The sequence below is a fragment of the Sinohyriopsis cumingii genome, chromosome 3 (assembly GCF_028554795.1).
Source record: "Sinohyriopsis cumingii isolate HCF-2022 chromosome 3, ASM2855479v2, whole genome shotgun sequence".
Classification (NCBI taxonomy): Eukaryota; Metazoa; Mollusca; class Bivalvia; order Unionida; family Unionidae; genus Sinohyriopsis; species Sinohyriopsis cumingii.
The window spans coordinates 67,095,545-67,120,723 of NC_142963.1; the positions used below are offsets into that span (position 1 = coordinate 67,095,545).

General features: G+C 35.4%; 1 protein-coding gene across 2 annotated transcripts in view; it reads right to left on the minus strand.

Moving 5' to 3' along the window:
- LOC149803023 (RAD50-interacting protein 1-like) overlaps positions 1–25,179 on the minus strand; it is a 72,954-nt gene that overhangs the window by 1,539 nt on the left and 46,236 nt on the right. For both annotated transcript variants that reach the window (XM_089952580.1, XM_089952579.1), the window contains exons 9-14: positions 24,820–25,019; positions 23,806–23,928; positions 20,545–20,702; positions 13,149–13,326; positions 8,604–8,722; positions 1–6,939 (exon numbers count right to left, since the gene is read on the minus strand). The exon at positions 1–6,939 is cut by the window's left edge and continues 1,539 nt beyond it. In XM_089952580.1, coding sequence (XP_089808706.1) covers positions 6,729–6,939; positions 8,604–8,722; positions 13,149–13,326; positions 20,545–20,702; positions 23,806–23,928; positions 24,820–25,019 — 989 coding nt within the window. In that variant the 3' untranslated portion in view covers positions 1–6,728. The remainder of the gene's footprint in view (positions 6,940–8,603; positions 8,723–13,148; positions 13,327–20,544; positions 20,703–23,805; positions 23,929–24,819; positions 25,020–25,179) is intronic.

Genomic DNA, 25,179 nt, shown 5'->3' on the forward strand with positions numbered 1-25,179 from the left:
GTCATAAAAGTGTTCTTTTTTTTGGCAAGCAAGGATAAAATGCAATCTATGAATGAGGCACACTGATACAAAGTCCTGACAATAAAGTTTTTATATTCCAGAAAAAATGTTTGGTAAAATTGATAATTTTCATCTGTACAAGAATTTTCTTGACATTAAAAAGTTATTTTCATTGATATCAAAATATTTACATTAATTAAATATTTGACCTTTTAAAAAATGGTTACATTTACTTAGCTAAGGGTCCAAGCAATCTAAAGTTATTAAAAAATGTATGCCCAAGTACGGGTAAAGGTATTGATTTGTATTGTCCATAAAAAAATAAAAGAAAGATTAAAATTTCATAAAATGTCTACATGCTGAAGATTGTAGACTCATCTTATCAAACACAGAAGAAATAGGGTATATTGATGACTGAATAATTATCGCAATCACATCAGGTTTCTGAAACAGAAAGGCTGTGTAGCCAATGAATAGCAGATTATAAATCATTGGTGGTCTTTAAAGGTGTTACATACTTCATGCAGACTTTAACATTTTCTTTCAAAAAACTATAATTGGAATTAATAAGATTGCATAGCATTCTCTTCTTCATTACTGAATAAAAGACACAAGTTGCAGCCATATCACTGTCCAGTCTCTTGCAGAGTTCACAGTACAATAGAACTTGTCTTCAAAGACCACCCCTTCTACCAAAATAGTATGATCTCTTGAGGCAGGTGGTCTTTTATGACAGGCCACAACACTATATAATCAAAAAATCTGTGCTTTGAAAAGTTGGTCTCTTAAGAAAGTTGGGCTCTCACAGCAGTGGTCTTTCAAGACAGGTTTTTACTGTACTATGATACATTTAAGAACAATGCCTCACTGACATCTTAATGCAGTGATCCCATCATTTCACACTGGTCAGCATATGTGTATTTTTCAAAAATGTGAACTACTTTTATATGTAAAAATCTAGATAAGCATCATATGACTTTTTTACACCAAGAAATGCACAAAGAAATTTGTTAATGCATTCAATTTATATAAAATAATTTAATGATAGGCATTTAGTCCATCCATCAGCATATTATTCACGCTCTATGCAAAGTCCATTTTTTACGATGACACATTTTATCAATGTAAACTATGATTCCAGCATGCACCAGCTAAAAGCCCTAATTAATGTTTTGTAATTAAAACTCATTCTGGTATCACAAGTTTATGTTTTGCAGCATTCACAAAATACTCAAATTTACATAAATGTACTTAGTTCCAAATCTGGGTGTAAAATACCCAATCTTTGAAATTTTTACCAAAAACTCTGATTAAGAGCCAAGATATGTCATACAGCTTGAAAGAACTGCAAAGAGGTCACTTACAAATATAATCATTCACCTTTAGACTTGAACAATGAAACAATTACGACTTTCTCTGGTTAAATGAGAATGTTGCATGTCAAGTTTATACCAGGATAGACTTATTGCATAGAAGTGAAATATTTTAAAACTGAAGAAAGAAAATCAAGTGAGTTAAAGGCTGCAACCAAAAACACGTCGCATGCATACATTTACATACTTTCACATAGCAACGAAGAATAACACAATTATTGTAGCACATGCAAATTCTTTTTAAGACATAACACTTTATTGTGATAACAGTTTTCAAATCAACTAAAATAAAAGCATTTGTTGCTGTTGTTGCATATGGGTTTAGCACATGATAAGCAACACCAGGTATCCAGTACATCTGGTTGGGGGAAGAATCAGAAAAGAACCACAGAAAGCCACTGGCAAGCATTTGTAGCACTTTTCAAATGGCAAATAAAAGCCAACAGTCTTTTAACATAATAGCAGACTTTCTGTTATTGACTCCAGATACAATGGTGCTCTAATAAATCATAAAGTAAATCACAAAATAAAAATAAATGTTTACACCTTGCTACACATTCCTGTCTCTGTGAGAACAAATTAGCTTTGATAGACAGTGTATTCAAATTCAAAATGAAAAGAGTATAAGCAATACCAAATACTCGAGTTCCAGAAAATTTGAATTTTCTCATGTGGCAAACTGTTTAGTACACTGAGGAAAACAAATGCAGAGATGAAAAAAGATTTCCATTACTATTTGATTATAATCATTATCTGTAAAAATCCAAATCTTTAGAACTCACTGCCAAACCAGGAAATATTGGATTTTTACAAATAGAATTTGCGTAATTTCATGATTAGCCAATTTCATACACACTGATGTAATGGAAGGTGTGAGATTCCAGTGTGTAAATTGGAACTTGTCTGAAACCTGTCATAATTTTCATGGTGGTGCAATCTAGAAACTAATGGGATCCAAGCTGATAGGGGGGTCCCTGTGAGGTCTCCAGTTTGCTAGAAGCAAGAACTGGAGAGCTGCATATGAAGCCTTTTAAGGACAATAAGTATGCAGTGATATTCAGAGTCCACAAGAGAGGTAGAGGTGAGCAGACAATGAGATCTTTATGCATTATTGCAATTTAAGCATTTGTGAGATTTTGTTGGGAGGAGCATGCACTGTTCCTTGATGGGCAAAGAAATTCATGTCCCTTTAAACTAAATTCTGAGAAGGGATGAAATATAACATCTGCTGATTGGGAATTAGGCCCAGATAAGGCATGTCTGATGACACTGTGCATCAACCAGTCATCAAATTACTGGAGGATGGGGACCCTTAAGAACCTTAAATGACCTGCTAATGCAAATATCACCCTGGTAAAGCCTATGGAAGTGACAGTTAGACCAAAAGGATGAACCCAAAACTGGAAGATCTGTCCCAATCAAAACCATGGGAATTTTAGGAGGGCCAGAAAAATATGAAAGACAGAGATCATTGAGATCTATGGAGACCATGCAGTCATACTGTCTAATGGCATTACTGACTTAGGTGGATATCTCCATCTTGAACCACCCTTTCAAAAGAAACTTTTTGAAACTAGGAAGATCCAGGAATTAAGATATGATTGATGGTCTCTCCAAACTAGCAGCAAATGATCCTTAAGACTTTTGGCCAAGGAGCTCGTGGAACAAGGCAGTTAAACTCATTTACAGCCTTGTCAAATGTGCCCACATTTCAGTCCTCAATCACCCGACCCATCGTTTGCGATGAAGATGGAGATGCCAAAAGAGGAGATGCTGATTTAACTAGTTCTTCTGAGAACTAATCTGTGTCAACCAAAACTGATAGTTCATCATTCTGTCTTTGTTCTCAGAGCAAGATAGAACTACTCCACCCCATCTACCTCCCTAGAGAAGAAGAGTTTATTACTGAGGGTTCATCATCCCATCCTGGGTAATGGAAGTCCCCAAGTCACAGAGGAATTAAACAACAGACATAATTTTGATCCTCCATTAGAAAAAAAAAAAAAAAAAAATGTGCAGGAGGGTTTGAGGATCCTCTCCCAATGGGGTCTCAAGGACAACGCCCCTGATCTGGTGGTCCAGCCAAAAATGCATTGTACACTCATATAAAGCTGCTCCTGGTGGATCATATTACCATAATATATTGCAAACTTGTTACTTCATTAAAAATATAATTTGAAAAATAACAAGCTTACAAAATATTCAACAATACTTGAAGAATTTCTTAATGTTCATTGTCACATCAACCTATTGTCCAAGAATATTAAAGCATCAAATAATATTCGACTTAAAACAGAAAAATCATGGCTGTGAACAGGAACAATGAGAAAGGGGGGTTATCAAATCAGTCCCTTTTCCTGACCAGTAGTGAAAAAATCATTGCCCAGTGCAAATACTGGTGTCTAGTGCCTGTCACTTAGTGTTTGGTGTCCTGTGATCAGAAAATGAAAATAAAGGATTGGTACCAATATCCAGGGGCCCCGCGTGGCTGAGTGGTCTAAAGCGCTCACTGTTATGTATCACTGCCATCTCACATCTGTCTGCATGGGCTTGAGTCACGGGTTCAGCCTATGTTGGTATGTGAGAAAGCTTGCCAGTAGCTTCTCATGGGTCAGTGGTTCTTTCTGGGGTTTTCCCGGGTTCTTCCTCCACCATTAATACTGGCCGCTATGTATAGCCTATCTTGTGCTGAAAAATGGCGTTAAACCCTACAACAACAACAAACAATATCCATACTCAGTGATTGGGGCCTGTTTCATAGCATCAACAACCTGGTGCCAGGTGTCCAGCGCTTGGTGTTTGGTGACAGAAACTCGGTGACTCTCACTTGGGACATTATCTGTTGACCAGCAACTGGTACCCTGTGGCCAGCACTCTATACCAGGTGCCTGACCTTCAATGTCCATCACTTAACACATTTCCTGGTGTCCAATGAGGAAGAGGATCAAACAGATCCCTTTTTCCAAGCCCTATTGGCATGGTGACTTTTTCAAAACCCTCAATTCAGAAAAGGTTCCCTGCTATTGATATTAAATAGTGGAAACTATTACAAAAAAATGATGACAGAAACCAGTCTAGCCCCCTTTTTGTGTTTTATACAAGATCTGACCTTTATTATAACAAAATTCAGATATAATAATATGATTTTGGGGGTTCCTTGGACGTCATTATACCTGAACTTTACTGTACATCATAAATCTAATTTAGTGAACATGACAAATTTAAACTAATCACGTAACGACATGAAAAGAAAATATCATACTGATAGATAAGTATTACCGTTGAACCTGTCTTGGAAGATCACCCTTACTGCACAGAACCTGTCTTGGAAGATCACCCTTTCTGCCAAAACTTATCATCTTTCAAGACAAGTAGTCTTTCATAACAGGTTATGTCACTATATAGTCAATAACTCTGTGCATTAGGAATCTGGTCTCTTAAGGCAGATAGTCTCTCATGAGTGGTTTTCCAAGTCTGGTTTGACTGACATGAAAAGCATCCAACAATAGGATAACTTATTCCTGTGTAAAATGAATTGTATTAAGTTAAGTAAACAGAATTTTACAATCTACTGAATCTTAAAAATAGTTAGATGTGCTGTAAAGGAAAATAATAACCTTCAGCATAAAATTTACATTTTCAGATGAAAGGAACCATCTTTCCTAAATATAACTGACTTCATTTCACGCAAATATAATGAATACTAATAAAGATCTCATGGTTTCAGAGCACCATGCAACATTAGGAAGTTAGATATTGATGCAAGTTTATACAGGGATGTCAGTAACATACACTTAAGTCGTACTGTCAACAAGTGTTCTCTCATACTGTGGTTCATATTTACACAATGGAAATTGCACTTCCTTCTGCAAAATCACCAACACCTTCCCATATTTCTTAAACTAGAGTTACTTTCATGGATCAGGATGTGAAGCCAGAAGTCAGAAAAAAAAGATACTCAATCATGTAGCACTGTCAATTTAAATATGCATATCACCTACAGTTTGGGGTAAGTATCAAGTCCCTGGGAATGGAGTGTCACCATATCCAGTGCCAGATCTAGATGGAGTCAAGACCAGTGATTGATCTGTCTAGTACTGTCGGCTAAACTTTCATGGGTCTGGTAACAGATAGCAAGAGACTAATTCCAGTGCCAGATATGCTTAATATGCATGGCATCCAGGTCAGAGCAATTATCATAACTGTCATGGCTGAGTGCTGAATACTACCTGAATCTTGATGCCATGAAAGGGTATCCCTGGAAAATTGATCACTGTACCCAATTCTGGTGCCAAATATACTGAGATAATTAGTGTCTGAGTCAGAGCCAGTGCTGGAACTGTCATGAATAGGTGCCAGGTGCTATGACTTGAAGCTGGGAATGGATAAACCAGGAATTTAGTTTACTGTACCAGGTCCTGAGAGCTGAAGGTGTAGACTGAAATAAAGACATGCTGGTTGCATCTGTAGCCATGTGGTGTATGGTGCCCTGACTCTGGTACTGGGCATCCCATGGAATATCACTCTATCCAAGTCTGTACTGCATGAGAGATCAAGGTCAAATCTGTACTGCTTTTAAGATCAAGGTCAAGCTTGTACTGCATGAGAGATCAAGGCCAAGTTGGTACTCCACGAGAGCAAGGCCAAGTCTGTACTCCATGAGAGATATAGGCCAAGTCTGTACTGCATGAGAGATCAAGGCCAAGTCTGTACTCAGGAGAGATCAAGGTTAAGTCTGTATTCATGTTATCATGGCCAAATCAGTACTGCATGAGAGATCTAGGCCAAGTCTGTACTGCATGAGAGATCAAGGCCAAGTCTGTACTCAGGAGAGATCAAGGTTAAGTCTGTATTCATGTTATATGGCCCAATCTGTACTGCATGAGATCAAGGCCAAGACTGCACTGCATGAGATATGGTAGACCATGACATGATACATCAAACCATGAACTGACAGATCTAAACTCAGTCTGACTTGCACAGCAGACCCTGACATAAATTGATCCATGTGAGAAACTATACGTTGATAGATTTCAAAGAAATCTAAACTGCATGGCAGGTCACATTAAGACAGATACCATCCGAGTATGATTTTCTGGGCAGACTATGACTGAACACTGCACTATATTCAGCATTATTCGGACCAAGTCTATGAGAAAAAAGTCAATATTTTCTGGTGAACCATGAAAAAGGAATGTTTATGTACAGTGTATATAGTAGTGTATCACAGAATTGACAATACCAGAAAGTATTCCAAGTCTCATTGATGTGTCAGCAAAGCCTGACTTGTACATTTGGCATTATTCATTATTACTCAGGAATAGGTACTTTCAATGTTATGAGGCATATATCTGGTCATGTAGTGAGATCTGCCCGGAGTTTCAGCACAGCTGCTGCCTGTTTAGGAGTCAGAGTGAACACTCCTACTTCATGAAGTGCACTCTTGGCATCAGAATCGGTGCTCTTGTCACTCTTCTTTCTTTTCTGTGAGGACTTTGTGAGGACATCATTTAGTAGCAGTGCTGACCCAAGCTTGAGGTTTAACAGAATACAGGCTTCCTTTACTCTGAAAAAATAAAGAACACATTTTGCAAATTATTCTGAATTGGCAGAAATCAACAACAAAAAACCTGGAATTGTTCCTGAATTGTTTATTTCTCTCAAAGTCATACAGAAAAGACTATTCCTCATGCATGCATGACTATGTGTCATTACTTATAATCATCACCAGCATCACATCTATACCTTCCTTACTCTTCATCATTACCAGTAACACAACTATGCCCTCCTTACCCATAATCATTACCAGCATCACATCTATACCTTCCTTACTCTTCATCATTACCAGTAACACAACTATGCCCTCCTTACTCATAATCATTACCAGCATCACATCCATACCTTCCTTACCCATAATCATTACTAGTAACACAACTATGCCCTCCTTACTCATAATCATTACCAGCATCACATCTATACCTTCCTTACCCTTCATCATTACCAGTAACACATCTATACCTTCCTTACCCATAATCATTACCAGCATCACATCTATACCTTCCTTACCCTTAATCATTACCAGCATCACATTTATACCTTCCTTACCCTTCATCATTACCAGCATAACATCTATACCTTCCTTACCCTTTATCACAGGGAACCTGTCTGATTGACACCATATTAAATTCAGACTAACTAGAGATCATAAAAAGTCCTTCAGTAAAAAATCTTACATCACTAATCAATCAATGCAAAAATAGCTATAACAAGATGTTCAGATGTCACATTTTTCATTTATGGACAATGAGACACTGTAAGAAGTAATTTAGTAAAATCCCCACATCACTAAATCGATCTATTCAAGAGAAATAGCTATAACAAGATTTTTTCAAGATGGACACCATAGTGACCATATTGGATGTCTGAATGAAACCATTTTCATAAAGAATCAACTAGACATAAGAATGGGGCAATCAAATTTTTCTGAAAAGATCATATCTCTAAGAACTTCAACTTTTCCACATCTTATGCAAAACTCAGTCCAAACTATAGAAGCTGTAAAACACATAAAGAGTTCTGTACCTGTACATGAGGGACATCCTGTCGATGATATTTACAGATGGATCTGACAGTAATTTAAAGCGACACTTGTAACATTTTTTCTTGGTTTCTATTAGTGATTTCTGAAGACATATTTAACTGACAAAAGGAATCTATAATATCTCTCATTTTGTAAGTACTGTGAAAAAGAATACATTTTCAAATATTTTTGATCCCATTTTGCACTTAAGCATTTCACTCAGTATATGCTGTGATAATATGTGTGTGTGTGATATGGATTTTTAACATAGCTTTAACAATTTTACAGTCATATTGCTACGATGTCTGCAGTGTGACAGTGTGATAATATTACATGTAATAATCCCTTAAAGTAATACTGGTGATACATGTAATAAATGCTTACAATTTTATCAACATACTTCATTATGATTTCTCAGCATTTGGAAATACGAAGACAAAATAAATTTCTTTCAGTTGTGATTGCACAATAAAATGTTTCAGAATAGTATTGCAAGGCTATGAAGTCAATTTTATACATTTTACTAAAAACAGTTATCAAAAAGAAACCCAAACCAGTGTCACACTAAAATGTTTCTGAATCCAGAAGCTCCTGGGCAATGTGGGAGATATCATATGAATATAAGTCTTAAGAAATAAAAAAAAACATACTCTCTAAAATAGGACTCTGGCCGCTGTGTGTACTCTCCAAACAGAGGAAACAGGTTCCTGGTCATGTCAAACTGCAGCTGGGCTGACCCACCTTCATTGAAGTGGTTTGGTAAAATCACCTGGACAGATCAAATAGAATCGTAATTGTGTCTGAATTAATATTCAAAACTCAAATATCTTATAAATAAAATTCAGTTCTGCAAATATGGAAAACAGTAACCACTATTTATGAACAAACACTGCTGAACCAGTCTTAAATTAACTCTAATTTAATGAATTTCATCTATTAACGAAGTACAGCATTCCTCCTATTTCTTGCCCCTGCGTCTCTTGTCACCCTCAGATACTGCCAATAAATCTAAATGAACCAATGAGCTGCTCTTTAATTCATCCTTACATTTGCACCCTCACCATCCGCCATCTGCCAAGCCAAATTACTTTACAAAATTGTCTAGAAATAATGATTACGGACCTCAAAAGATCCATGTTCATCAGTCAAATGATTCAATTAGTGATTTCAGTCATTGACTGCCTCCAGTATGAGCAATTAATATTATCTGAACTTGGGTTCTGATTAAGAAGAGAAACCATCAGTGTATGGCACAGTGCTTACTTCAAGGCACTCAGCTGACTTCCCTTAAGACCACTAATAATAACAGCTTGTGGAACTAAATGCAATAACAGCCAGAGAAACTCAGTGCTATAGCAGCCAGAGTAACTCAATGCTATAACAGCCAGTGTAACTCAAAGCTAAAGCAGTCAGTGTAGCTCAATGCTATAACAGCCAGTGTAACTCAAAGTTATAGCAGTCAGTGTAGCTCAATGCTATAACAGCCAGTGTAACTCAAAGCTATAGCAGTCAGTGTAGCTTAATGATATAACAGTCAGTGTAACTCAATGATATAACAGTCAGTGTAACTCAATGATATAACAACCAGTGTAACTCAATGCTATTACAGCCAGTGTAGCTCAGTGCTAAAAGAGCTAATGTAAGTCAGTGGTATAAATGAAGAATCCAATCAGTTCAATTAGATTAAATAAAAGAAAGCCAACATAACCGTAAGTAAAATCATTGTCATATAAGTTTCTTTGGTATGCAAGATACTCAATGTAATTAAAATTCATCTCAAACCACATGGCTATCAGAGCTTTCACTTCCTATGGTAGATATTCTGTATTAGTGATATGGCATAAGATACTGCAGAATGTACAAGTGCAATTAAAGAGAACTCTGTTGACAAGAACACATTTTGTTGGTCTACATCGATTCATTCTAACAGTTCATCCACTGTAAATATCAAAAGAAATAACATCAACAAGAACTATTCGCAGGATTGATGTCAAATGTTTCCTGGTTCACAAGCAAGTACAATAAAAATAATAACTTTAAGAGAATAAATATACAGCAAGCCACAGTATTCCTTTCAGCCATCGTATTTAATTTGGTTTAATGTTTTGTAGCAAAGTAAGTGGAGTCAAAATGTTAAAGAAACTGTGAAGGAATGTGGATGCATTTCCTCCAATCCAAATAGAATAGGATTTTGAAGATGACGAAACTAACCTTCAGTTATGTTATTCTGCCATAATAAATGACCTGACATTCATTATATGGGGATTCTTATGAAGCAATATGTGACCTTGTGTGTTCTGATGTGCTTTTGAATGCTTATGTGGTTTTTAAATGTATATCATAATTCTGGTAAGCAAAGAGTTTCCTCAGTACTATAATCTTGAAACTTTTATTTACTCCTTTATAAACAGACAAAGAGTTGCCAGTATCCAAACATACACATGCACAGACAGTTCAATCAATTCCAAAAGACCATAACGTAATTATTTGACCTAATTACTATACTTTTGTAGTAAGATGGGAAATCACGCTTACATTTTATGACTGATCTATCCAAGAGAAAACTTTTAAAACAATGAACACATGAACCTGTGATAAAAATGCCCTATAATGTACTCAGCAAAATATATTAACTCAAGTATATCCCTGTTTTTATCCAGTATTACCTGTGCAGTGACAGTGATAAAATGAAAATGATGGTATGTTCAAGTCTACATTCTCATTTCTCAAAAGAAAGAGAAGAAAATCTGCAAGTACAATCAAAGATGAACAACTAAGACCCATATGTTTCCCACTGCTCCGATTATATCATGGACCCTGAAAGTAAACTGAATCCTAGCTTGGAAGATGCAGCCAGCAATATTGTTTAAAAACTGGTCCTGGCTGATTGACCACTTGAGATTAGTCAATTACAAATGTGGAGTATCTGCAGGATGTTTTGGAGAGACCCCTGTACTGTGACAACACGTCCTTCCTATGTGATAATCTCATTGGCTCGTCTACCATCAGGTCGAGCAGGTCACTAAGTTATGACAATAGGGACCAGGGAGGTAGGGCTACCAGGATGAGCTGAGCAGTTGAGATCCTGATTTGGTGGAGCAGCTGTGAAATTATTTTGAAAGGTGAGAAGGCATATGCATACAGAAGATCCCACTTTAAACTCAAAGAGTCCTCTGCACAGACCCTCTAATCTGGTGATGGAGACATAAAAAAATGGAGCTCATTGTTCAGTCTCATAGCAAACAAGCTGACATAGAGTCTCCGTCACAGTTTGAAAAGTAACTATACTACATCCAAGTGTAGAGACCATTCCAGTTGATACACATTACCACATCTGGACAGACTGTCCACCTGGATATTCCTCTTGCTTGGAAAATGGTGGGCTCAGAGAGTGATATCTTCTGAGGCTGCTCACAAAATGATAGTCCAGACTTGCATGGAAAACAAAGGATCATGTGTACTCCACTAACACCTGAGGTACACTACTAATGATGTGTTATCAAGGGCAACCATAATGTAATAATGCCTAATGAGGCTAAAACCTCCCTGTAAGGCTTCAAACACTGACCACTGTTCAAAATTGTCTATTTAACCCTTTACCTCATGTAAGCGCCTTTTGACACCTTGATGCTGTTCTCATGGATGCACCTTTGGATGTCTATACCCAATTTTCATTGATGCGAGTTTGGATGCCTCTACACCATTCTCATGAAAGCACAAGTGGACACCTGCTGTAAACATCAGCCATTTTGTGCTGGTTTTCACAGGACCAACTTCAGGGAAAACCTGCTATTAGATACTACATTCATTAATGTAAATGACCATTGCATCAGATCATGTGGTCTCTGTTTAAGATCTAGTTATAATCTGCTATTTAAAGCAACTGGGTCAAATTCTCCACTCTCCAACATGGAGGCTGTGGATTTAGTTCAGTATTTTCTGGTGTCTGAATAGAATCATGACTATGAAAGCTTCAATAATTTAGATAAAGGCTCTAATGTTGATGTAGGCAAACACTTAGTTTTCAAAGTTAGATATTTTAGTATGCAGATGTAGGCAAAGAACTGCTAAATATCAAGTATGAGAAATGCCAGCTATGTTTGGTCATAGATCTTCACTGGCTTGATGGTGAACCAGTTCTCTTAAGATCTGAAAGCACATTTTAAAAAAATCTTCCCGAAAAATATAACGATCAGATTTTATTCTTAAATATTTCTATTAATAATAGATATGTAAAAAAATAGAAAATGGTTAACACTGATGTTGAACACAACATATACTATACTGGGGCCCCAAGTGGCCAAAAGCACTCACCGCTACACATCACTGCCATCTCACCTCTGTCTACGTGGGTTCGAGTCTCGAGTTCGACCTATGTGAGTATGTGAGAAAGCTTGCCAGTAGCTGCTCGTGAGTCAGTGAATCTTTCTGGGGTTTTCTCAGGTTTTTCCTCCACCACTAATACTGGCTGCCATGTATAGCCTATCTTGTGCTGAAAAATGGCATTAAACCTGACAACAACAATATATTCTATCCTGCTGTAACAGTTAACAGGCAGGCCTATCTGTATGTAGTCAAATAGGTAATTGGTGTTCTGTTTACAGCATAATGCACTGTGTTACTCTGGTACATGTATATCAACTGCATGCAAAGTCATACAATCTGTGAGGTAAAGGGATAAAGAATCTCTTCTTCTGGGGATCAACATCCCTGAAGAACTACACCCCCTGGCTCCAGATGAGCACCTGATCCCAAATCTGATGCTGCATCAGTGTACAGACAGGAGTTACGTTTAGGGATATGAGTTGTGACCAGTCAGAAACTCAACTTAGCTTGAAGCAGGAACTGGAGTAGGTACAAATAAAGTTTCCCTAGGAGAACCATGTCTATAGCTATGTTTTGAGTCCCCAGGAGAGTGAGGTAAAGATGAGCAGACAACAAGGTCTTACTAGATGATCAATCCTGTACAGATGGCCATAGCATTACCTGAACAGTCTGAACCAATTAAATGCATTGAAATGGAATAGTCATTATTCGGCTAGAGTATTGTAAACTCTTGGATTAAAATTACTAGTTTAAGGATTAAACAGATGTGAACTTAAACACTATCATTTCATGCCATCAACTACATTCACAAAGCCATTAAGTACTTTTGTCTTGTCTGTGCTTAAATGGGGAGATGAAAAATCATGTACCTCTTCATATATAAATCTGTTGAGTTTCTCTGCTAATTTTTCCCAAAAGGAGGTGAAGAGAGGTTTGCTGATTTTCTGTCCTACTTCCAGAAGATGGTCCTTCAAAACCAGCAACATCTCACATGCTGAGGTGGACAGTCCCAGAACAACATCCTTCTGTGATGGAAGAGCCAGCCATCTGATATAAAGGAATAATAATATCTAACAGAGTGAAGTGAAGTTTATAAACTTGGTTCCAGTTATCCAAACAGTTGAAATTCATTCTGGTTTCTAAGGCCTGAAGGAAAAAAGCATAATATAGATTGTTTTCATTTGAAAGTTAGTTATTATTTTCTCTGAAATTACTGTCTGCTAACATCTGGATCATCCTCTCAGGATAACAGATTGGTTGCAAGTGATCTGTGTGTCTCGAGTAAACAGAATAAACACCATAATCACCATGAAAGTTTTGCAGGATAAACTAGAGCTACTTCTACAACCTGCCATGGCAAAACCCCACACTGTTTATCATGTATCCCTACGACCTTGACTCAATGGTTATAACCATTAGCTGATTTTGTAAAGATGTCTTTTAAGGACACACGGTACTAATTATACGGAAGAACTGTGAACCAGTCTAGAAATGGGTGAAGAAATGATAGAGTATTTACAGGTTTGGTGGTCCATAATTGGTTAATAATGAAAATTAAAATTTTAGGAAAAATATCTTTTGAGAGCTTGTCCTATATGTAATGTAAAAAAAATATTGACAAATTTCTACTGATGCAATTTTAGCATTTTTACAGGCTTGACTCAGGAGTACTCAATACTGAAAGTAGCACCTGATTCATTTGGTGCAGAATCAATAACACGTGTTTCATGCACATGTATGTAAACAAATTGCCGCGGGTCATATGGTGTTCTCCACACATAAGCTTGCACCAAGGTTAGATGTGCACGAAAAATTATAGGTGTCATTATCAGCACCCATAAATTTTAAGTTATTGAATTTTGAATATGACAGTGTTTCCATATGTTTACCATTGGAGTGGAATTAGTACCGTGAGTCCTATATGCGACCTATACCATAATAGGAGTTTGTTGTTTCCATGGTTACCACGTGCATCCAGGGTATCAATTTGTTGGTTTTTACATATGACAGTGATAATGGAGTCTTTTTATCATGGTTTGCATGTGATTTTGGAGAAAAATTCTATACAAAAGACAGATGGGGATTGTTTTATACACTGGAGAGTGGAAGTATATAGCTCAGGCCATAGGGAAAAGAGCACAGTATGGCCTGATGGCAGAATTTCATATGATGGTACCCATAGATTGGCCTGTATGGTTAAATACCATTTAACACATGCAATAATTCCCCAAAATGGGGTGGGGTGGGGTAGATTTAATATGTAAGCCACTTATGTCACAATCACTTATGTATCAGTACTGATCATTTAACTTTAGAGACACACTCAGCAGATCAAAGCAGAGAACATTGTAAAAATAAGGACTGTGCACAAAACTGCACATGCTGCATTGCCTCAACCTGTAAATTGAATTATTATATGTCGAGTCACATTGAATATCAATTATACCGGTCTTATTTCTTATCCTAGAATTAAACTCCTTGACACCTATTCTATGTTCAGCATGTTTCTCATATTGGTACATTACATTTTTGGGCAAACAGTATTGGAACTTTTCTGCATTCCTTTTGTTGAGGGAGCAGGGAGGGACATTTTCACTTAAAATAATAGTTTTCAACCCTTCATTCCCAATATAAGTCTGCAAAAGTCCTATCTGTATTGCATTCTTTACACAGGCAGTTTTTCTTCCCCAACCTCCCTTCATACAGTTGAAACATTCTTGATGTATAACTGCATGGTGAACATACTGCTCTCTCCCACCAAACCAGATCTCTTTTTTCTTCATGTACCAAGTCCCATGATAGAAAACCTTTATACTCAGGGTGTTGCAACTTGTGGTCTCAGAACACATTATTCCAAATCTCAGCATTTGATTACTGCATGCACTAAGTGATATGGGTTTTCTTCACCATATATGTTGTTGTGAATAAATGAAAACAAGCTTCATGTCAGAAATATGGTTTCATATTTGAAACAAAAGCTATTTATTAAACCTACATTGCTCTGTTCTTACCATCAAGTAATAGTAAGGAATCATTTAGCTGTAAATTAGAGCTTGCTATTTGGTTTGCCAATTCAAGGTGTATTACCTCCCCTTTGACTGTAATTGAGTGATTGCAATGTTTGCTTTGTTTCTCTTTTGTTCAATAATGTATGCATTTTTTCAGCTTTATATTAAAAAGTAAGTAATTTAACACTGCTTATAGTGGAAAGTAGCCACAGTAATGATTTTGAGACTTTTTCTTAACTTTTTATGAGCTTTGGGTAAATGTAGGTATATGTTTATGTATTAGACAACTTCAATATGCAATTCAATTCTATTACTTAAATTTAACAAGTAGTGTATTCAGTGACAATTTTTATCAGTGTCTGCATATTGCATAGAGACATGAACTTGTCTTGGCATAGCAAAGTTTTTCACACATTTCTCCACCTCCAGCATCTTAATAGCTTGAGTCATAACAGTTTGTGCATACACTTTCTGTCTCCAACATCAATGTCAGCATTATAGGAACTTTGGATAGCTTTTTCAAATTTGTCTCTTGCTGTCCTTATGTAACATACCTCATGCTGATGTGTTATTTGGGTTGATACACATTCCCCCCACCCCCGTTGTGGGGAACATTACCAGGCTTGAAGAAATTACTCTGTCTATTCTTTGCTTATTCACCCTTCCCCATAGTTTTATACTAAAAAGTAGCACTATGTTATTTAATTATTCAGTATAATAAAGCTTATGGAACTCTTCCTTGGCTTTTATACCTTTTTATTAACATTTGGGGGTCATGAATCACATGTGATGATAGTTTAAATAAGTTTGGAATGTCAGCATCTCTTGATGCTTCATGGGTGTGTGTATATGTTTTAGTCACAAAAGGGCAATGGCCTCTTATCATTTTGACCTGTCATGTGGCACACTTATTTGTTTTGTTTGATTGATGTGAATAGGGATGCACTGTATCTTATTTCTGTGAGAGTCAGCAAGAAAAGAAATGCAATTTTGAAATTTAAAACATTTAAAACTTGTCTTATAGCCAGTGAGAGATGAAAATACAATGCGTCATGTAATTTGATACCCTGTGATGTCATACTTGCTGATGTCAGCATGCTTGTGTTTCTTTTGTGTAGCATGCATGCCATAGAAAGATAACATGAAGATACAAAGGCAGAAAACAATTATTTTAATAACAAGAATAAGCCATTAATAAGTACAATACAACACAGCAACATGTGATGCGGATGCAATTTAACTATAGATATTGGTATCACATAAAATGCTATTGCACTATTATCCATGCACAAGCATGGCCAGTTCTTTCTTACAATTATGCTCTAATATCAAGGAGTAAAATACAACTTTTTCAAAAAAAATTAAATCTGGTTATAGGACACACGGTACTAATTATACGGAAGAACTGTGAACCAGTCTAGAAATGGGTGAAGAAATGATAGAGTATTTACAGGTTTGGTGGTCCATAATTGGTTAATAATGAAAATTAAAATTTTAGGAAAAATATCTTTTGAGAGCTTGTCCTATATGTAATGTAAAAAAAATATTGACAAATTTCTACTGATGCAATTTTAGCATTTTTACAGGCTTGACTCAGGAGTACTCAATACTGAAAGTAGCACCTGATTCATTTGGTGCAGAATCAATAACACGTGTTTCATGCACATGTATGTAAACAAATTGCCGCGGGTCATATGGTGTTCTCCACACATAAGCTTGCACCAAGGTTAGATGTGCACGAAAAATTATAGGTGTCATTATCAGCACCCATAAATTTTAAGTTATTGAATTTTGAATATGACAGTGTTTCCATATGTTTACCATTGGAGTGGAATTAGTACCGTGAGTCCTTAAATGTGTTTTTTTCTCCACTTTTAGTAACAATGAACATGACTGAGAATTAACAAAATCTGAAAGGCCTTCATTCCTGGGTGCTTTCTATCAAATCTGGTCAAATTCTGTTTTTGCATTTTATAAGGATTGTTCATTTGTTTCTTAGCAATAGTGACCCTATTTAATGTTGGTTCAGCATCACATGTGTAAATTTTAAAGCCAATTATGCCAGGATGAATTCAGTGAAAATTTAGTCAAATTTTCTTCAGTGAATTTTTCAAATCTGTTAAAGATTTGTGGAGCGTTAGTAATGGCAGCTGTTTATGATGGTATATAGGCATCATCTGTATAAACTTCAAATCACTTCACCACCTGAATTTGGTCAAATTTTCTTGTCATTTAAATTCTGTAAATTTTCTAAATTTTGACATTTTAGTAATGGCAACCAAATTGAATGGCAGATCATTTGTACCTGTTCCACTTTCAGACGTACTTAATAACTGTATAGTAGAACAAGTGTTATTATTGTCTGTTTTAATTTTGGCTGAAACATTTTGATCACAAGCATCAAAACAGTCCTTTTGAATATGTATCAATCATTTCTTACAGAAACACCAATTAGATTTTTCCAATAATTTTAAAATTACTTTTCTATCAATAATGCATAACACTGATTATCAAGAAATCTTAAAATATTGCCCTCTTCTAAATAAAAGTCTCTCCAATTTATACCAAAAGATCCCATTAAAAAAGTACAAAATTAATTGTGCTCATCTGATGCAACAGTCCCAGGAAATTTTTCCAAAATTAACCACAATAATCATATTTCAAGACAAAGTACTTATGCATGGACAGCAGGATACAACTTGGACAATGGGTAAATTAATAACCTGTACAAAATAAAAAGGCCTTTCATGCCAGATTATATTTAGTAAATTTTGGTCAAGTTCTCTTTTTCAGCAAGTTGCTGTTTAAAGGTACTTATATTTTAAGTAATGGCAGCCACATCTGATGGTGAATCAACATCTTTTCTATAAAACTGAAAGACATTTTATATAAAAAGCATCATTTCTATAAAATTTAAAGACCCTCATAACAGGATGCTTACTGAGAAATATGGTCAAATTCTTAAGAGCACATTTGTCTAAGAAATGATTTCAAGGTCTTTTAATTTTTGTAGCGGTGACCGTATCTGTCAAAGGACCAGCTTTACTTGAAAAAGTCTTCATGTCTTTTTGTACAATCTGGTCTAATTCTGCTGAGCAGTCTTTGTGAAGTTGTTTAAAGGGAATTTTCTGTTTAGTAACAGTGGCCATATTGGATGATACCTGGCATCAACTGAACAAATCTTAAAGACCTTAATGCCAGAATGCTCTATGCAAAATCATGTGCAAATTTGGTTAAGCACCTTTTATTTGGAGAAGTTGTAAAAAAACAAATGTCAATTTGCATGTCTGTGTGTATGTTTGCCTGCACAAGTGTGAAAAGTGTCCCTGTTAATATATCATCAACATTAACTATATGATAAAAATATGAGGGAGAAAGGTGAATGGTACAGTGTTTGGGACTTCTCCTGAAATTTTCACATAAGACAGTATGGGCACACTAATAGTAGTACTTACAGCAAGAAAATCATTTTACAGTTTAAAGATATGCTCTTTTTTCCACCATGGATTTAATTCTGGATAATCTGACATTTAAATATGACTGATGATGTAAATTGGATTACATTACTTACAAGGGAATAAACTTGTGCTAGATTACCAGACACTCGATCATCTTTTCCTAATTTGTCTATGCAATTTAGAGATAAAGGTTGCTATTTTAAATGTATTCATGCTAGTTTGCCAGAAAGATATCACAGTAAATATATTCATTACATTTTTACCAAAATTGAAATTAATTTGTCATATACTGGTGTAAGATTTCATTGTAAGGATTGACCTGTTTATTTTTTAAGTTTTGAGAAGTATGAACTAAAAATATGCCAGGACAACTTTTCTATGAACTGCTACATGGATTTTAAAGTTTGCAGAGCATTTCTTTATTTCTTATCTCATGAAACTTAAAACAAGAGTCCCTCGAAGGGACTGCTAATCCACTGGGTGAAAATAATTTCAAGGAGACAAAATAAGATCAAATCTTCCTTTTAACTGCTGAGTGATGAAACCATCTCTGATGTTACTGAAAAGGCTGCTACCTTGCGCTGGATAATTTATGATCATTAATAACTTCCCATACTCAAAGCATAAATATCTTAAGAAATATCTTTGACATTTTCTGCACTATCACACTGACTACATCAGCAACTAATGTTAATCACGTGACATATAATGGTCAAAAGATATGAGGAGACTAGTGCCATCTGGTGGTAATTCAAGCCCTTCATGTTGGCCTCTGCTGTCATATTTAGGTCACATCATTAAAATTAGTTGCTGATGAAGGCAGTGTGATATTGCCAAACATTTCAAACTCTTAAGATATTTATGCTCCGAGTATGGGAAATTACTAATGATCATCTCCGGTATTCTTCTGTAATAACATGATTTTCAAATTAGCTATTGTGGTGGACATAATGGATGTCAGATTGGGCACCATTTTCATTAAGGGCAATGCACACATCATTAGAAGTCCTCTGATCAAAACCCCATCTCATAATACTGATCCATTCAGAGGGAATAGTGACAACAAAATTTTCACAACAGCTATAATTGCATCCATATTGGATGTATGACCAACTAGGTATCATAAAATGTTTAGCAGGGAAAACCCCATGTTGACAGAGCAATCAATATGGAACAGAGATAACAATATTTTCAATATAGCCAGTGTGGTTGCCATATTGAGGGTAAGTCATCTTCATTTATGACCAAACAGACACCATAAGAACTCTTCTGAAGAAAAAATCATGTCAAAATTATTTTCCTTTATTGTTGTTGGTGTGGGGCGTAACGCCATTTTTCAGCACACGATAGGCTATACATGGTGGCCAGTATTAATGGTGGAGGAAGAACCTGGGAAAACCCCATTTTCCCTTTAAAAAGAATAGCTAAAACAAGATTTTCAAGATGGCCACACATTGGATGTTCAATTGACAACATGTTAATTTCAGATCAACAAAATATTATAGGAAGACCTTTAGTGAAAACCCCATGACGACATGAAAAGATTTTCAAGATGGTCACTTTGGCAGCCATATTAGACCTCAAATCAGGACCAAACAGGCATAATGTAAACTTCTGTCTGTCAGTGTTGAAAATAAAACTGTATTATTTGATAATGTTTTAAAAACAACAAGATCAATTGTAAAATAGGAATTTAAATTATTTCTTAACATTCCATTTTGAAAGTGTGTCCCATGTACATTGTAAATGGGGCAAAACCTGACCAGTGAAAAACTCCTAAAAAGTTCCTGTTCACTAACCTGGCATCTCTATAGGGCTTGCTGCGGGCCTTGACATCAGTAAACACATGGTAAACTATTGTTTTTAGCATGTCATGCCTCATCCGGTCAAAAAGCTGGATTATATCTTCAAATACGGTACTCTCTAGTGGAAGGCTGGATTCATCCAGATCTGATATCTATAGTAGGGAAGTTACAGACTAATTAGTTTGACCAAAGCACCTGCCATGGGATACATCTTTATATAATAATTTTACAGACCAGTAGCAATAAAAACTTTCCATTGAAGGTACTATTCAAATGTCTACTCAAATTTTCCATGAATAGCTAAGCTCGATATTAACATATTCTATCAACCTTACCAAATGGCTGACACAATACTGTTACACTTAACATGGTAATTTCAAAGCCAGTTAAAGAAATAGTGAAAATTTGTACTAGCCTACAAGTTTCCTAATTTAGTTGTCACCAGGTACATATTGTGCATGTGAGATTTTTAGCCCATGTTACATGCTGGGACTTGGTTTGCTAAGTTGTTTTAGTAATGACATACCAACCATTCCACAAAATTTTACAAAATTGATAATGAAAAACCTAATTTAGATTTACTGATAATATATGGAACTATATTACAAAGTGAAAGACAGAGTTATCAAAACTAAATGTTTTCCAGAATCTGCAATTTTCAAAGCATATGTTAAACATGAACTATGTCACTACTGCATATCCCACTCACATACACACATATGCATGTACACATGCACACACAGTGTCATCTTATCTAGTAAATTAAACTCGAACATATCTGGTTGCTTATTCAAATCATGAAGTCATTATAAAGATATGGAATTACCAATATTTTAAAATATGACAATTCTTCTTGTTTTCTCAACATGCAGATGTCAGTTTCATATCAATCAAATATGCATGGGCTAGGTGGCATGTGACATTATTGTAGTGGGACAATGATTTGTTTGGACAAAGAGTTTCCTGCAAATGACCTGGACAGTCAAAGAGTTTCTTGTTAATGGTTTGGACAATCAAAGAGTTTCCAGGTAAAATCAAACTTGCCACATGTTTTGCTGAATATTAGTATCAAACCAAAGTTACCATCATACATTTTAATATTTACAGTGATCAATTCACAATTTCTTTCCATTCAAATGTCTAAACAACCAACAAAAGAATTACTAAATTTTTACAAAAATAACAATAATATCATTAAATTTTAACTGTTTTATCTGATAATATTTTAAAGACTGGGTATTATCATAGATATCATAACTAAAACTTAAATATGCTGCATCAATAATAATGTTAAAAGTCATTAAAACTCATTAAACTTGCACTATTACTTGCAAGAACTTTATATTTAAAAAATATATCTCCAACTGAGTTTCTATGGGTATTACACATGAATGAAGGCTCAAAATATTCAAATCATTAATCCATTCCAATCTTTAAATTGATGCAGATATTTGAAGTTCAAATCGATTTTTTTAAAATCAATTTTCTAAATATTGTGGTAGAGCGATAACAATATTCTTTACTAACACAAGTAAGCAGAGCATACCTCCTATGCGCTGTTCTATAAATAGATCTTTATGTATGTGTTGTGTGTGCGTGATTTAGATTTTTAACATAGCTTAAACAATTTTTTCAGTCATATCGCTATGATATCTGCAGTGTGACAGCTTATAGTGATGTCAAGCACTGATGCATCATGCTGCAGACATGTAGCATATTGTCCCACCCAGTCACATTATCCTGACACCAGGCTGACCAGTCCTAACACTAACCTCTTAATGCTGAGCGCCATGTGAGGCAGCTGTTAGTACCATTTTTGTTAGTCTTTGGTATGACTCGGCCGGGGTTTGAACCCACAACCTCCTGCATCTGAGGTGGACACTCTAACCACTAGGCCAACGGAGCGGTCACGTATGTGATGACAATTATTAATAATAATACTAATAATAAGACTTAAAATGGTGCCTATGGCATAGTTTCTCAGTGACTGATGAGATATTGAAGTTTCGAGAATAATTCTGTAGCTTCCCATTGGTTGTTCAAGGTCACATGAATATGCTTAATTCAATGCAAAATCAATACTGTATGCTGTCACATGGGATCTATTATGAGGTACATTCACAATATACAATGTATATATGACGAAAATTATTCTGATTTTTGGAGTCATTCACACTTATTGTGTTCCTGACATAAGTCTGCAGAGCAGATATGTTTTATGTTGTACTTAGACATTTTTTGAGAGCAAATAACATTTGTTTGGACTGTTCAATGGAAAAAGAAAATGCTCATTATTTTTACCATGATTTTATTCAGGAACTATTATAAATTATTCAAAGGAACTCTGGATAATGCCATCTTAACCTCACAGTTCTTGGAGGACCAGTACATTTCCTGTATTGAAATTTAGAATTAACTTTGTCACAGACCTTTTGGATTCACTTTATTATACTACAAGTTCCTCTCACATTTTTCATTTATGACTTGATAATTGTTTGTTAAGTTTTATAAAACTTGGTTTTGCTTCTTTTCTGTTACTTAAGCTGGTGACCATAGAGTAGAGTTGTAATAATCAGTCAATTAACAAGGCTAACTGACAATATAAAGCTCGAGTAGTTGTTGTTTTGTGTTTAATGCCATTTCTCAGTGCAAGACAGGCTATACATGGTAGCCTGTATAACTGACCGAAAAAGAACCCAAGGGAAGCTACATAGTAATCATGGGAAATTCAATAACGACACAATGTTCTATATCAAAAGTACTGACAAGGAATTTTTATGACTATAGGCATACAAGAAATATGTATCAAAAGGATTCATGTCCAAGACTGAGTCAAGGCTGTCCAATGAATAAACAAATGAAGGCTAGGGGAGTTGGTGGAAAACACTTTCAGACAACAAACATGATTAAAAATGTTATTTGCATCATTGTAACAATTTCATATTTTGTATTGGACAACAGACTTTTTTCTGTTTCTGCACTTCTGATCCATCGGTTATGCAGGCATAATGAATGTATCCTTTACTTTACTAAAAACTTTACCACAATTTCCTTGAAAGCACTGATTATTTTATATATGTGTCACTTGATGAAGTACAAGTATATTTATGTTTAAAAGTTAAGCTTTAAAGAAGATCAGTGGTCATATCCGTCAACTGTCCAATACTCTATGACCATACTGTCAGCATGTTTTGTTTTGTATCTAGATTTACTACATACCACTAAGCAAAAGAATATCTCAACAAAAATGCTCACTTCCATTGCATCCAAAAAATTACTTCTATCCAAGCTCACAGAATGCTGACCCTTGGGCTTATTCCCAGATATTCTAGACTGGTTCTCAAACTGAGTCTTGTAATATTGCAACTGAACAAAGAACTGAAATAAACATTGAAAATCCACTATAAAATTAATGTAGAGTATTTAAAGAACATAAAATATCTAAATATAAATAATTTTGTATAGTAAAATTTGTACACATGCCCATATTAAAACAAACCTCAGTCACATAAGTAAACTGGACCCAAAACGCTATTGCTTGATCATTTAAGTAAACTGGACCCACAAAGCTATTGCTTGATCATTTAAGTAAACTGGACCCACAAAGCTATTGCTTGATCATTTAAGTAAACTGGACCCACAAAGCTATTTCTTGATCATTTAGTACAGGGGTGCTGTTGTATCTTAATTGGTACAGTGTTAAAGACTCAAAATCTAATGATTGCAGATTCAGTACCCACACAAGCTAGCTCGTGTCAGCTGCCTCAAGTGTGTCCTTGGAAAAAATCAATAAGGTATTATTTCCTTATTTACTTGTCAACAGAGGCCAATGTGAACTACTTCAATCCAATGGATGTGACAAAATTATGTTCACATCATTACATCACAAAGATCTGATGCTACATCATCACTCACAGTAACATGAAAAATGATTAAAGACAACATAAATTTTCTTTAGAGACTGCAGATAAAACATTTAAAACTTACGAGTTCATTAAAACCTGAAACATGGTAAAGTGTTATATTCATTATCCATCATTTATTTTGAGGACCTCTATCTACTGGTCTAGACAGTATCATCCACTGCACTGCCCAATGTTCTTTGTGTGATATCATATATGTGAATATTTCATACAATAAGTTTTCCATTTTAAAGTTTTTGAAACTACATGAATACAGATCAGTTGCTTACTAACAGATATAAATTTGTTAGCTTTATTGTGAACTGACATAATACTAAACACATATAAATTACTAAAAAGAACTCACCACAAGCTCACTCCATTCTCTGAGAACCTCTGATATATAGTATGTGGTGTTGAGTATTGCACAATAACGATCTCCCAGAGGACTGTGGGTAACATCTTTCATCACTTGCACAAGTCGAATCCTAAAATCTTCCAGTAATTCCAACTGAAGATTCAGAAACTGTATTTTGTGAGTTGGGTGAGGGAGGGGCTTGTATCTGTCTAAAATAACCAGATTTAAAAACAAAAAATGAAAAAAAGAAAATTCACTATGATCCCGAGTCAAAGAGGTCAAAACCCATGGACCTAAACACATGTAAATCATACAAACCAAACCTAAAAAACAAACCAAATTACACTGATAGTTATGTTATTATTCCCA